Source organism: Acinonyx jubatus, chromosome E1 (genome assembly GCF_027475565.1).
Source record: "Acinonyx jubatus isolate Ajub_Pintada_27869175 chromosome E1, VMU_Ajub_asm_v1.0, whole genome shotgun sequence".
NCBI lineage: Eukaryota > Metazoa > Chordata > Mammalia > Carnivora > Felidae > Acinonyx > Acinonyx jubatus.
Window position 1 is genome coordinate 10700666 of NC_069397.1, and position 13244 is coordinate 10713909.

The window sequence follows — 13244 nt, forward strand, 5'->3', positions numbered from 1 at the left end:
TTATTTTTTTAAAGTTGATTATTTATTTTGAGAGAGAGAGAGCAGGGGCGGGGCAGAGAGAGAGGGAGAGAGAGAACCCCAAGCGCTGTCAGCCCGACGTGGGGCTTGAACTCATAACCCACGAGATCACGCCCTGAGCTGAAATCAACAGTCGGATGCTTAACCGACTGCACCACCCAGGCGCCCCAAGAGCTGGAAAATTCTTGAGTCGCAGAGGGTCAGGGGTCAGAGTCAGGGGCCGGGGCAGGCTCACCTGGATTCCCTGGGGGGGTGACGTCAGCAGGCTCCCAGCCACCACAGCGACCCCGCTGAGCACAAAGAGGGCGATGGCAAAATGTAAGTAGTGAAGGCTGCTGACGATGGCTGGCCGCGTGTCCGGGTCACCGCAGCGGGGGGCGGGGTGCAGGAATTCCAGGACCAGCCGAGTGGCACCCAGGGCCAGCCCCACCATCAGGCCCCAGAAGGCCCCCTGGGGAAGGGGAGGCAGGGCAGGTGGACGGTGAGGGCCCAGGTTCCCCCAGCACGCACATGGGCGGCAGGGGAAGATGTGAGCCAGACGCAGCCCGTCCGCGGGGAGGGGACTGAGCCCCGACCTCCCCCCTACCCCCCCCCCCCGCCCCCGTCCTGTCTGCCCTGGCGCTGCCCATCCCCCACCCACCTGCTCATTGGCACGCCGCCAGAAGATGCCCAGAACAAAGACTGCGGTCACGGGGGGGGCCAGGGAGCTGGTCACCGACTGCATGTAGATAAAGAGCTGCCCACTGTTGGAGTCCTGCAGGATGGGGATCCAGGCCACGCTGACGCCCACGAGCACCACGATGACCAGCCTGTGGGCAGGCAGTGGGCGTGCTCGTCCCGGAAGACCCTCCCTCAATTCTCCCGCATCTCCCGCAGCCACTAAGATGCGCTCTCCAGCCGTCCCCTGCCACCCCAGCCTCCTCCCTGGCCTCTGGTCCGCTCCTCTGGGGATGTGGCCGGCCCTGCCCTGCCCCCACCCTTCCATGGCTTCCTGCCGCCTGCAGGTCCGCCCCGACTCCACCTGTCCCTGGGGTCTCCACTGCGTCAGCCCTCAGGGAGCAACCCCCCCCCCCCCATGGCCTCCCAGGCTCTCCTCTTTGTCTTCAAGGCACTCATCCCGGGGACATACAGAGGTATGTTGGGGGGGGGGGGGTTACATGCTCCCTGTCTGTCTCCCCGGCCTGGCTGGAAGCACCAGGGGAGGTGGGAGCCTCATCCATGGAGCCCACTGCTGCATCCCCCTGGCATACAATAGGTGCTCAATAAACACTTGCCGGCTTCCTGAGAGGCTTGCGCCCTCACATTCCAGCCAGACTAACCCCCCCCCCCCAGCTTCTTTAGTGCTGGTGGCCTCTGGCTGAAACCCTCCTCACCACAAGAGCCTGAGGCTGCAGACCTGCACCCATCACAGGGTGACCTCTGTCCTAAGAGTGCAAGGCTTGGGTCGGGGCCCGGACTCCTCAGCTCTGAGGCCTGAGACCTCTGGTCGGAATGAGCCCCTCTGCCTCCCTCCCCTGTGTGGACCCCTCCTTCCGGCCCCTGCCTGCCTCCCCTCTCGGTGCAAGGCCTCCCCCGCGGGGACGTGCTTCGCTCACTCATTCAGCAGTCGCCCGTTCAGAAGCCCATCGGAGTGCAGGGCACCGTGCGAGAAGCCCAGACTGGGTGACGAGTGGGCCCTGTCCCTCCCCAGCACGGACAGCAGGGCAAAGAAAGTAGATGAGTCTGTTACTCTGTCCTAAGGGCTGGGCTCAGGGAGCCCAGAGGAAGTATCGATCCCAGAGGGCTTCTAGGCAGAGGAGGGTCGCCCTCCAGCCTTGAAGAGGTGTGGGGCCCAGCTAAGGAGGCAGAGCTGGGGTCGGGTGTCCTATCTGCTCCTCCTTGGCTGAGTGCCCCTTGCCCCTGTGTCTTGGGTCACTTGGGCACACCTCACCCCCAAGGAGGGTGGTGGGTGAGACCCCCCTGGAACCCTAGACGGGACAGCAAGGGCGAGAGAGGCCACGTCTGCAGCTGGGGCGGGTCCTTCCTGTGTGCCTGTCCGCCTGCCTCCCTTTCTTCCCTTCCAGGCCTGAGGGAGAGGGTGGAGGAAGGAGGTACCACCTTGATTAAGGCTAATTAACCCTTAGCCTGGCAGGCAGGCGGGCGCTGCCCTCTTCAAAGGCATAGGCGGGCTCCACGGACACCCAGCCCACCCCGCCCTCCCCACACAGTCTTCTGCAGCCCACACTGGGCTCAGCGCCTGTGCGCGGGGCCTGGCCTCTCCGGGCCGGCCTGGACTGCGGCCCTGGCCTTCCCCCTGCTCTCCAGGGCTTCCCCTTCCAACTCAGTCACCATCAGGCTGCCAGAGAGACCCCAGGCCCAGAGGCTGTTCCTTCTGCCTGGAATGTCCTTCTCCAATTCCTCCCCTGGCTGACCTCCTCCAAGGCTCAGCTCAAGGCCTTCCTCCTCCAGGAAGCCTTCCAACCCCACCCCTTCCTGCACACACACTGCTGTCGGGATGACTGACCCTCTCCATCATTCCTGGGCTACAGCTGCGGTGGTGGGGGGGTGGCCCTCAAGGGCTTTGAGATCTCTCTGGATCCCCCATATTGTTCAGCTTGATGCAGGATAATAGGGGGGCGTCGGGCACTCCTTGTGGACTGGATAACAGAGAATGGCAGACAGGAGCGGGGAGCAGGAGCAAAAGGCCCTGGCAAAGATCAGGGCCCCAGACGTGGGACTGTCACTTGCCCCAGGCCTGTGATGGCTCCTCTGGTGCCACCCCAACCTGATGAGACTGTCAGGGTCACTGGCATGCCCCTGCCTGTCCCTGCCCCACGATGGCCTCCTCCCCAGGCTTCTGGACATGCTCTGTTACCCCTCTCTGTGAGTCCCACACCTCCTTGGATTGAGGCTCCAGAGACCCAGGACCCCAAACCATCTAGGAAACGCAGCTTAAACGGTGTTGTTTTAAGCAGGAAGAGGCTGGAGGTGTTGGGGGGTGTCCCCGTGCTGCACGAGGGAGGCCTTTTCGAGCTGAACCCTGGCCCAACACCTAGCATGAGACCCTTTCTACTGCACCAAACTGGCAGCTGAGGGAACTGGGACCCAGAGAGGGTGAGCAACCTGCCCTGTGTCACACAGCCTTATGCCCCCAGGCAGGTTGGTGGAGCCTGGGTTGGCTGGGGCTTGACATGGTAGAAGAGGTGGGAAGGAGGGTCAAGGGCACCATGGCGGGGGGGGGGGGGGGGGGTGAGTTGGAATGGCGGGGGGCAGTTAGGACTTTGGCTTCAGGTGGGAAGAGGAGAGAAGCCTGCTTCTGAGGAGGCCAGGAAGTCGGGGGCACGAGACATGGGGGCCACTGAGCGGGCACTGAGGCTACCCGTGTCCCAGACCCAGGGACCCGGTCACACTCTGGGCAGCTGGAGGGCACTTGGTCCCGGGATGCCGAGCCCGGAAGGGTTTTGGAGGAGTCTGCCAGATAGGGGCAGGTTTTCGGGGCCACGGGGCCACTGAGGAGGGGCGGGGGAACAACGCAGGGGGGGAGAGGAGGTCAAGGGGCCAGGACCTGCTGACACAGAAGCTTCGTGCAAGGCCGGAGGGAGAGGCTCCTTGTTTTGGAGGAGGCTGGGAGCCTGTAGATGAGCTCACACTCGCCTGCTGAATGGCGTGTCCCGACAGAGCCCTTCTGACAGCAGTGGGGCTGACTTACGTCACTGGGCCACCTGCCTGGAGTTGCAGCAGAGACCCCGCCCTGAGGATGAGAGCCAAGGGCAGGGGGCCGCAGGGTGCGCTGTCGGTCAAGACGCGCACCAGAGGCTGGGCCCCTCGACCCAGCGGGTGGAGTTGGGGGAGCAAGCCTCGGAGGGGCACGGGAGGGTGGGAGCTGGGAGAGGGCCCAAGCGGGCGGGCACGTTCACACACTAGGCACCAACCTCTCATTACCCGTTGCTGAGTTCACCCCCAAAGGACTCTCCGCCGAGTACAGGGATGGAGGGCTGGGCCAGACATGGCCCCTGCCTGTCTTTGTGGGGGGTGGGGGGCATCAGGGAGACAGGTGGACCTATAGGGGCCACATGTCCTGAGGGAGGAATCAGACCATGGTCCCCTGTGGGAGGCTTAGAGGGGAGAGGGGCTCACTCCTCAGTCAGGCCTATCAGGGAGGGCTGCGTGGAGGAGGGGGGACACTTGGGCAAAGTCTAGAAAGATCAGGGAGGCTCCTCAAGGTGATAAGGAGGGGACTAGCAGGGCTAGGAGGAAACGGGAAGAAACTCAGTGGGGCCAGGGACAGCTGTGGCCTGAGTGTGGCCATCCCGAGAACTGGCTCTGGGCCCTCTGCGGGGCAGCTGGAAACCATCAGGAGGGCTTAAGGGCTCAGATTTTAGGAAGACAGACAGATCCACAGGGTGACTGGGGAAGGGGGACTCTACCCAGCAGAAATGCCCTCAGAGATTCAGCTCAGAGTCCAAGATACATCTAAGATGAAGGCCGTGACCATGAACGGGTGGCCAGAGCAATGTGGGATGTGGGATGGACAGGACACTCTGGCTCCTTGTATCCTCTCCTTCCTGGGAAGTTCCTCCGCAACTGGCAAACTCCTACTCACCCCTCAAAGCCCCCCGTTGGTGGGGCCCCACGGGCCGTCGTGTGGCTGGGGAAGCCTGGGTCCCAGCCTGTCCCCGGTGCCTGGCACGACCCCTCCCACTGCCCACCCCCAACCGTACCGGCCAATGAGCAGCAGCTCCCGCTCGCCAGCGAGGGGCCTCAGCCGCCTCCAGATGTCCATGGTGACAAGTGTGCTGCTGCTGTTGAAGATGGAAGTCAGCGACGACATGAGTGCGGCCATCATCACTGCAATCATCAGCCCCCGCAGACCTGGGGGTCGGGAAGACAGGGCCGCTGTGACTCTGCTTGGGAGCCCCTGCTGCCCGTGTCCTACTGAGGACCCCTGAGGCCCCTGAGGTCCCCTGAGGCCCCCCTGGTCAGCATCGGCCATGCACAAGTCCTCGAGAGCAGAGCCCCAGGGGGAGGGAGGCTGGAGGTTTCCAGGGACAGAGACCCAAACACAAGAGGCTGGGAGGCCAAGGGCCAATGGCAGGGCGGCGGGGGGGGGGGGGTCGAAACTTCTGGATTTGTGGCTTCCTGTGATTGCGTCTGCTCTTGAGGGTGCAGTTATCAGCACCTTGTTTCCACAAAGCCTTGCAGGTGAAAAAGCACTTTCACACCTAGGACTTCAAGTGACGGAAGCATTATTAACCCGTCTGACAGATGAGGAAGTGGAAGGTCCTAGCGGGAGGAGAGGTGCCCAGGGACTCACTGCAGCCAGAGGCAAAACTCTGGGGTGGGGTGGGGAGAGGAAGGCCTGGGGCGGGACCCTCTGCCTGGAGGTCACAACTCGGTCAGGGCGCAGTGGCCCAGTGTCTGGGGTTTCCTGCCATTTCTTGTGGGTGGCAGGCCCCAGCAGGCACTAGGGGGTCCCCTTTCTTGTTGGCTTTGTAGAAAAGGAAATGCAGTTCCGGGGGAAAACAAGGGGGCGTCCCCACCGAGGTGGGCAAGGCCCTTCTTTGCAAAGCCTTCTGGGAGTCATGGGCTTGAGCGGAGCTGAGGGTGGGGAGCCCTGAGAGACAGAAGGATGCTCACTTTGTAACTCAGTGCTGTGTGGCGTAAGGCTGGTCGCCTCCCCTCTCTGGGACTTGGTCTGGTTCTATCTCCAAGGCTTCTCGTACTTTTTCTTCAAGTGTCTAAGCCCCTCCTCCACCTCCGCAGATTCTCTGTCTCTCTTCCAACCCCTGCCCTAGGATACACTTGACACAGGCCCCCTCCCCTGTGGACTCAGCCTCCTGGGTGCCATTTTGGCCTGGCCTTGCTTCCGTGCCTGACCTGCTGTGTGACTTGCAAGCCTCCCGTGGCCTTCTCTGTTCACTTATCAGGCTGACTGGGCTGGCCCCCAAAGAAAAGCGAGTTAGGCCATGGTTTTCCCCCAAACATTTCTCCATCCTGTGTCTCTTGCTCGGGGAGATGGATTCACTCGGGGTTTATTCTCTACCCATTTCTCAGACAGGGAGCCGAAGGCCTAGAGAGAGGCTATGGTCCAACCATGGCTGGGGGCTTAGCGAGTTCCTCCCAGCCCCCAGAACAGAAGAGGAAGGTGAGGCCCAGAGGTGGGAACCCACAGCGAGGCCAAGCCTTGGGCCAGGCACCGTCCCTACATTCTTAGGTTTAATCCCAGCAACCACGCTGAGGGGTGGGTAGGCGTCACGATCTCCAATTTACAAAGGAGGACACTGAAAGTGACACGCCCCAAATATCTCAGCCAGCAAGTGGCAGAGCAGAGTTTTGATCCCAGGTCCGTGCACCCACATCCCTGGGCCTCGGCACCCTGGGAGGGAGGGAGGGTGGGGCCAGGAATCCAGCTTCCACAGAGGAAGCCACAGGGAGGGAGGGAGACACTTAGGGTTGGAGAATCTGGTGGTGAAGAAACCAGGCCGCCGAGGGTCTCAGAAGGCTCACTGCTACCAGCTGGGGGAGGCAGGAACTCATGGGGGGCTTGAGCCCCGGATCCTAGCGGAGTGAGCAGTGGGCTTGGAGCCCCGGCAGACGGACTGGGGCATCTCAGCCACTCTAGCCATGGAGACGTCGCTTTCCCCTCTTTGTGCCTCACTTTCCCTATCTGTAAAATGGAGCTAATAACTACCTCATAGCCATAACTGGGAAGCGGTCCGTAAAAGGGTCTGGCACCCAGCAGGCCTGAAAGAAGAGACAACGGCGACCTTACTCAAGGGCTCCAACGGCACAGGTTAAGAGGACGAGTTCTCGAGGCAGATTATCCCGGTTCAGAGCCCAGCTCTGCAGCCCAGCTGCCATGTGACCTTGGGCAGGTCTCTTAAGCTCTCTGGGTCTCAGTTTCCCCACCTTTAAAGTGGGGATGATAATAACAGCACTTAGGGTTCCTGAGAAGAAGATGCAAATTGGTCACGTGGAGAGTCCTCGGAACAATGCCTGGCCCCTGGGGGGGTGCCGTGAGCGTGTGCTCTGTTATACTATTTCCTCTTTTCCCCTAGGAGGGGAACGTCCTGCGTGGGCGTCACACTGGATCCAGAGTGGCCTCCGCAGCCCCCAGGGCCCCTGGCCCTCACTGGTCCCACCCCACAGGCCGCCCAGACCCCACCCAGAATCTCACCTACGGGCATCAGTTCCATGACCAGCTTGGGGTAGGCGATGTTGGAGCAGCCGATCTCGGCCCCACAGGCCCGAAGGCACTCAGACGGCACCACGCAGCCCACGTCATCTGCAGGGAAGGGACGCCCAGTATGTTCCACCTGCCCCACCCCATCCTCCCGACACACCTGAGCCCTGGTGTGGCCGAGACCCTGGGCCTGACCTGCTCTGTCCGTCACCACCTCTGACCACCAGCTACTCGCCCCCAGGTCTGTTTTCCAGTCTGGGTCACGAGGAGGGGGCTGGCCTCTATTCTGGTCCCTAATGCCTTGATTTTTTTTTTTTTTTTTTCTGTTGTCCTCTGTCACAGCGCCTTCTCCCCCTCCCCAGCCAGGCCAGGGGGTCGCCTGCAGTGTGGCCCTGCCCATGTTAGCAGTCCTCCATCTGTACCCATCTGGGGCGCTAGTCTCCCTCACCCCCCCTCCGGCCCCCAGCTCTTCTCCCCAGAGGGGCAAATGCAGGCTAGAGGGGCACCTTCCCCCACCCCTGGGCTCAGAGCTTCAGGCTGGGGCCTTTCCTCCTGACCCTGACCTGGAGCTATGTCTGGGTGTTAAGGGAAGACCCCTAAAACACAGGGGAGTCAGATCATGTCCTGGTCAGAACTACCCGGCAGTTCAGCAGTCAACAAAACCCCTCCAATCGTCGTGATGCCGGGCTCTTCCAGGCTCCTCTGGGCTTGTCCCCTTCCCACCTTGCCACCTGAGGCCTTCTCCACCAGCCCCTCTCCCCAGGCCTTCCCAGGCGGGGGAAGATTTTCCTCATCTCTTTACTCCGGACCACTGGGGACTGCTTGTTTTTGCTTTTCCAAGGGGCTGGTGAGCTGGTGAGGAGGGGGCTTGGTCTCACCGAGGCCACCTCCCCAAGGCCGGAGCAGCGCACACGAACTACTCTCTTGTTGAGTGAACGCGGGATTAATGGGTGTCCTGGACTGAACCCTACGCCCAGGCCGCCCTAGCAAGCTGTCTCTGCAGAACCCTGTTTGGAGGCAGGAACCACGGTGCCTGGCTCCCATGTGACCCTGTTCCTCCACTGCCCCCGCGGCAGCCGGGGCTCCCCAGCACAGTGTGGGTAATGGCGGTCAACCCCGCGGTCACGTGCTCCTCCCATGGAACATTCTCTAAACACCTTGTGGCCCCCGTCCCTTGGGATTTTCAGCAGGGGCCTGCAGAGAGCAGAGTAGACGAGAAGATGGTGATTGCGGGGGAAGTTCAGAAACAGAAGCTCCAAGGGGACAGGAGTGAGAGCCGCTCTGAGGGGAGGGGGGCAGTTTGGGGGCTTAAATTTCAATATGGCGGCAGGCACCGGCATTCTTGGGACGCGTTGCTTCCTTTGCAGACCAGGCACTTCTGAGTTAAGTACTGTCCCCTCTGATGCTCCTTCTGAAAATTCCTCTATAGATGCCCAACCCACTTCGGGGGGGGGGGGTCTCAGATCCCCTTCCTCGAGGCCAGCGAGGCTGGAGCAGCATCACCCCACCCCCAATGACCTAGCATCCCGGTCTCTAGTAGCCCAGACCCTCTCTTGAGCAACGGGCGTCAGGGACACCTGCTGCCTGTCATCCCTGGCACCTCCCACTCAGAGTGTCCAATCAGATATGTCCTCTTCCCTCTCCCTGGCCCAGTAAGAGCTCACTGCCTTCTCTCCTCTCCCCCCATCCAGTCCCCCAGCCCCACAGTCTTCTCCTCCCACGGCCCTACTGGCCTCACTTGGCCCCCTGCTCTGCTCTATCTCCTCTCATACAAATTGGACCCCAGCTCTCCACTGCCTCCCTTCCATCTGTCCCATCCTTGCGAAATTACAGTTTCACTCAGGAGCCCCCTCCACCCACACCCCTGGAGCCCTTGGCTTCCTGGAAACAAAATCCTTCCCACAGCATCTAAGGTCCTTGACAACTGGTCCCATCCAGCATGCATGCATCAGCCACCCTGACCTGCTTGCGTTTTCTCCTACACACCCAGCCCTTTGCCACCTCCATGCCTCTGCAGACGAGGTCCCCTCCTCCCAGGGCTCTGCCCTACCCTTGTTTACCTCCTGCTCCATGGCCCATTGCTTGTCCTCTGAGGCTTCCTCTGACACCCCCCTTTCCAAATCCTCCCCCCACAACCAGGGCAAAGCAGCTTCCTCTCAAAGGCTCCTGTGGCCAAGGACTGAATCACAATTGTTTGTATATTTTACCTCCCCCATTAGACTGGGAGCTCCCCAAGGGCGGACACTGGGTCTGAATCATCTCCCAGTCCTAGCTTTCAGTCAGTTCAGGGCTCGCCCAGAGGAAAGATCCTGTGAACATTTGCGAATGAATGAGTGAGTAACCAAGTAAGTGGTAGGGAGGAAGGAGGAAAGGCCTAGGAGGAAAGGAGGAGACGGAGAAAGGATGCCAGAAAGAGCCATGATGAAGGTCAGGCACTGTTTGATCCAGCTGCCCTATTTTCCCACCCGCAGCCCAGCGGGTGAGCAGATGAGAGCCAGAAAGGGCATGACTTGCCTGGGACCCATAGTCGGGCCCAGGACAAAGCCCAGGGCCCCACGGCAGGACTCCAGGGAGCACTGGGGTCCAGCACACAGAGGGCAGGTGATGGGTCCCTCCTGACAGGTTCTGGGCCTGCACTGGCTGGCTGTGGTGCTTGGAGGACCCAGCCCTCTAGGGAGAGTCACAGCCACATAATGGCTCAGAAAGCCGGAGTCAGGAGATTCTGGTCGAGTTTATTCAGCCCATTCCAGGCTCTGGGCTTGGGCCACCGCCTCTGGGCACCACTGGCTCGCTTGCCGGAGTTTGTGCTGAACAGCAAGAAGAACCTCTCCTTTATGACAGCCGCAGAGGTGTCTCCACTTAAAGTCCCCTGAATATGCCACATTCAGGAGTGAGCAGCCTCAGGACAGTGAGGGCCAGGGAAATGAGAACGGGGCTTCTGAGTTTGCGAGAGAACCAGCCTCTGTGGGCCTGGGAGCTCCCCAACTAGGCTCTACTTTTGCATTGGCACCTCCGTCAGCCAGGGCCGACACCAGAAGCCTGGGAGTTGTCCCTCTCCTTGTCCCCCATGTTCTCCCTCCCTGTGGCCAATGCCACGTCCAGCCACTGGGCTTGGTGCCCAGGTGAACTCCACCTCCTTACTGTACTGTCTTGTCCCCTCTAACCCACCCACCCTGCAAGCCGCAGAGGAAACATCTAAAACCACTAATCTGCCCACCACCCTCCCTGCCCATATACTTCCGTGGCTCTCCATCCCCTGCAGGAGGGATCACAAGCCTCTAATTGTGCCATTCGTGGCCCTCTACCCACCTAGCCACTTTCAGCCACACCTCTGGGCCTCTGTGTTTTCTGTTCCCTCTCTCTGGAATACCCTTCTTTCCTTCGTAAACTCAGGGAATTCATATGAATTCATACTCTCAACTTGTGGATGTCTGCAGGCTTTGGGCAATATCCTCATGTACCGATAACTCGGTGACCTGTGACAGCTTCTGCCAGTGTTTGTTGATGGACTGAATGACTCTTCCCAATGAGGCCACTGGACACAACACCCTGAGGGCCAATCAAGGTGCTCCCCACTCCCTATCGAGGCCTGGCCCATCCCTGGGAGACAGTCCAGATGTGGATGTTGCAGTAAGGAGTAGGAGCAAAGCACACAGACCTGGGTTTAAGTCCAGCTATCCCAGTGCCCTAGTGTGTGATCCTGGGTGATTATTTAAGGTCTCTGAGGCTGTTTCCTCCTCTGTAAAGTCCTTTTGGGGGACATCCAGAGGCCAAAATTCAACCTCAACCTAAATGTTACACCTGATACAAAAATTAATTCAAAATAGTTCACAGACTTAAATGTACGATGTAAAAACTATCAAGCTTTTTCAGGGGGGAAATAGGAGAAAATCTTCAGGACCTACGGCTAGGCAAAGAGTTCTTAGACTTGACATCAAAAGCAATATCCATAAAAGAAAAAATGGATAAAGTAGACTTCACCACAATTAAAAGTTCTGTGTAAGACACCTGTGAAAAGGATAAAAAAGGAAAGCTACAGAACAAATCAGTGAAGTTGCAGGATATGCAGTCAATATATGAAGATCAGTCGTGTTTCTAGACACTAGCAATGAACCATCAGAGTAATTAAGAAAACAGTCCCATTTATGATGGCATCAAAAATAATAAAATACCTGGGAACAAATGTAACCAAGGAGATTAAAGACTCATGGGATGAAAATTATAAGACACTGATGAAAGAAATTGAAGATGATGCAAATAAATAGAAAGGTATACCATGTTCATGGATTGGAACAATTCATGTTGTTAAAATGCTCCTATCACCAAAAGCCATCGACAGGTTCAATGTAGTCCCTATCAAAATTCCAACAGCATTTTTCACATAAATAGAAAAAAATAATCCAAAAAATTCCTATACAACCACAGAAGACCCCAAATGGCCAAAGTAATCTTAAGAAAGAAGAGAAAAACTGGAGACATCACACTTTCTGATTTCAAACCAAATTACAAACCTATAGTAATCAAAACAGTATAGTATTTGCACAAAAACAGACACATAGATCAATATAACACAATAGAGACTATATGTGTGTATGTATGGTCTCTATATATATTCAATCAATTTATGACAAAGGAGCCAAGAATACACAATGGGGAAAGGATAGCCTCTTCAATAAATAGTGTTGGAAAAATGGGACAGCTACATGCACATGAATTAAACTGGACTGCTATCTCATAACATACACAAAACCAACTCAAAATGGACTAAGGATTTGAATGTAAAATTCCTAGAAGAAAACATGGAGGGGGGGTGGGGAGTAAGCTCTTTGACATTGATCATGGCAATGACTTTTTTTTTATTTGACACCGAAAGCAAAGATCTTCAAAAAGACAAAACAAAACAACGCCCCCAAATGAGACAATATCAGATTTAAAAGCCTCTGCACAGCAAAGGAAACCATCAACAAAATGAAAAGGCAACCTATGGATTGGGAAGAAATATTTGCAAACCATATATCTGATAAGGGGTAATAGCCAAAATATATAAAGAACTCATACAACTCAATAGCAAACAAAACAAAAACCAATAACAACACAATCCAATTAAAAAATGGGCAGGGGTGCCTCAGTCAGTTAAGTGTCTGACTTCAGCTCAGGTCATGATCTCTCAGTTCGTGGGTTTGAGCCCCACATCGGGCTCTGTGCTGACAGCACAGAGCCTGGAGCCTGCTTCAGATTCTTCCCCGCCCCTGCTCATGCTCTGTCTCTATCAAAAATGAATATTAAAAATTTTTTGAAAACAAATTTTTTTTAAATAATAATAAAAAATGGGCAGAAGATCTGAGTAGACATTTTTCCAAAGAGACATACAAATGGTCAATGGGTACCTGAAAAAAAATGCTCAACATCACTAGTCATCAGGGATATGCAAATCAAAACCACAATGAAATATCACCTCACACCTATTAGAATGGCTCTCATCAAAAAGACAAGAGATAACGTGTTGGCAAAGATGTAGAGAAAAGGGAACCCATTGTGTGTGTGTGTGTGTGTGTGTGTGTGTGTGTGTGTGTGTACTACCAATAGGAACATAAGTCAATGCAGCAACTAAGGAAAACAAGAAAACAGTATGGAGGTTTCTCAAGGAATTAAGAATAGAAGAGTGTCCGGCTAGCTCAGTCTGTAGAGCATGGGACTCTTGGTCTCTGGATTGTGAGTTTGAGCCTCATATTTGGTGTAGAGATTACTTAAAAATAAAATCCTAAAAAAATAAAAATGGAATTACCATATGATCCAGCAATGCCACATTTGAGTATATCTATCTTTTTTTTTTTTTTTTGAGAGAGAGAGAGAGAGAGCACACACAGGAGTGCAAGCAAGTGGGGGAGGAGCAGAGAGAGGGAGAGGGAATCCCAAGCAGACTCCATTGACTCGGGGCTTGATCTCACAAAGTGTGAAATCATGACCTGAGCCTAAATCAAGAGTCAGATGCTTAACTGACTGAGCCACCCAGGCACCCCGGGCATGTATCTTAAGGAAATGAAGTCACTATGTTGAAGAGATA

General features: G+C 56.6%; 1 protein-coding gene across 1 annotated transcript in view; it reads right to left on the bottom strand.

Annotated features, from left to right (window-relative positions):
- The window catches only part of SLC5A10 (solute carrier family 5 member 10), a 63856-nt gene that overhangs the window by 4462 nt on the left and 46150 nt on the right, over nt 1–13244 (bottom strand). The window contains exons 11-14 of the mRNA XM_027047637.2: nt 7175–7282; nt 4719–4869; nt 659–827; nt 254–469 (exon numbers count right to left, since the gene is read on the bottom strand). Of these exons, the coding sequence (XP_026903438.1) occupies nt 254–469; nt 659–827; nt 4719–4869; nt 7175–7282 (644 nt within the window). The remainder of the gene's footprint in view (nt 1–253; nt 470–658; nt 828–4718; nt 4870–7174; nt 7283–13244) is intronic.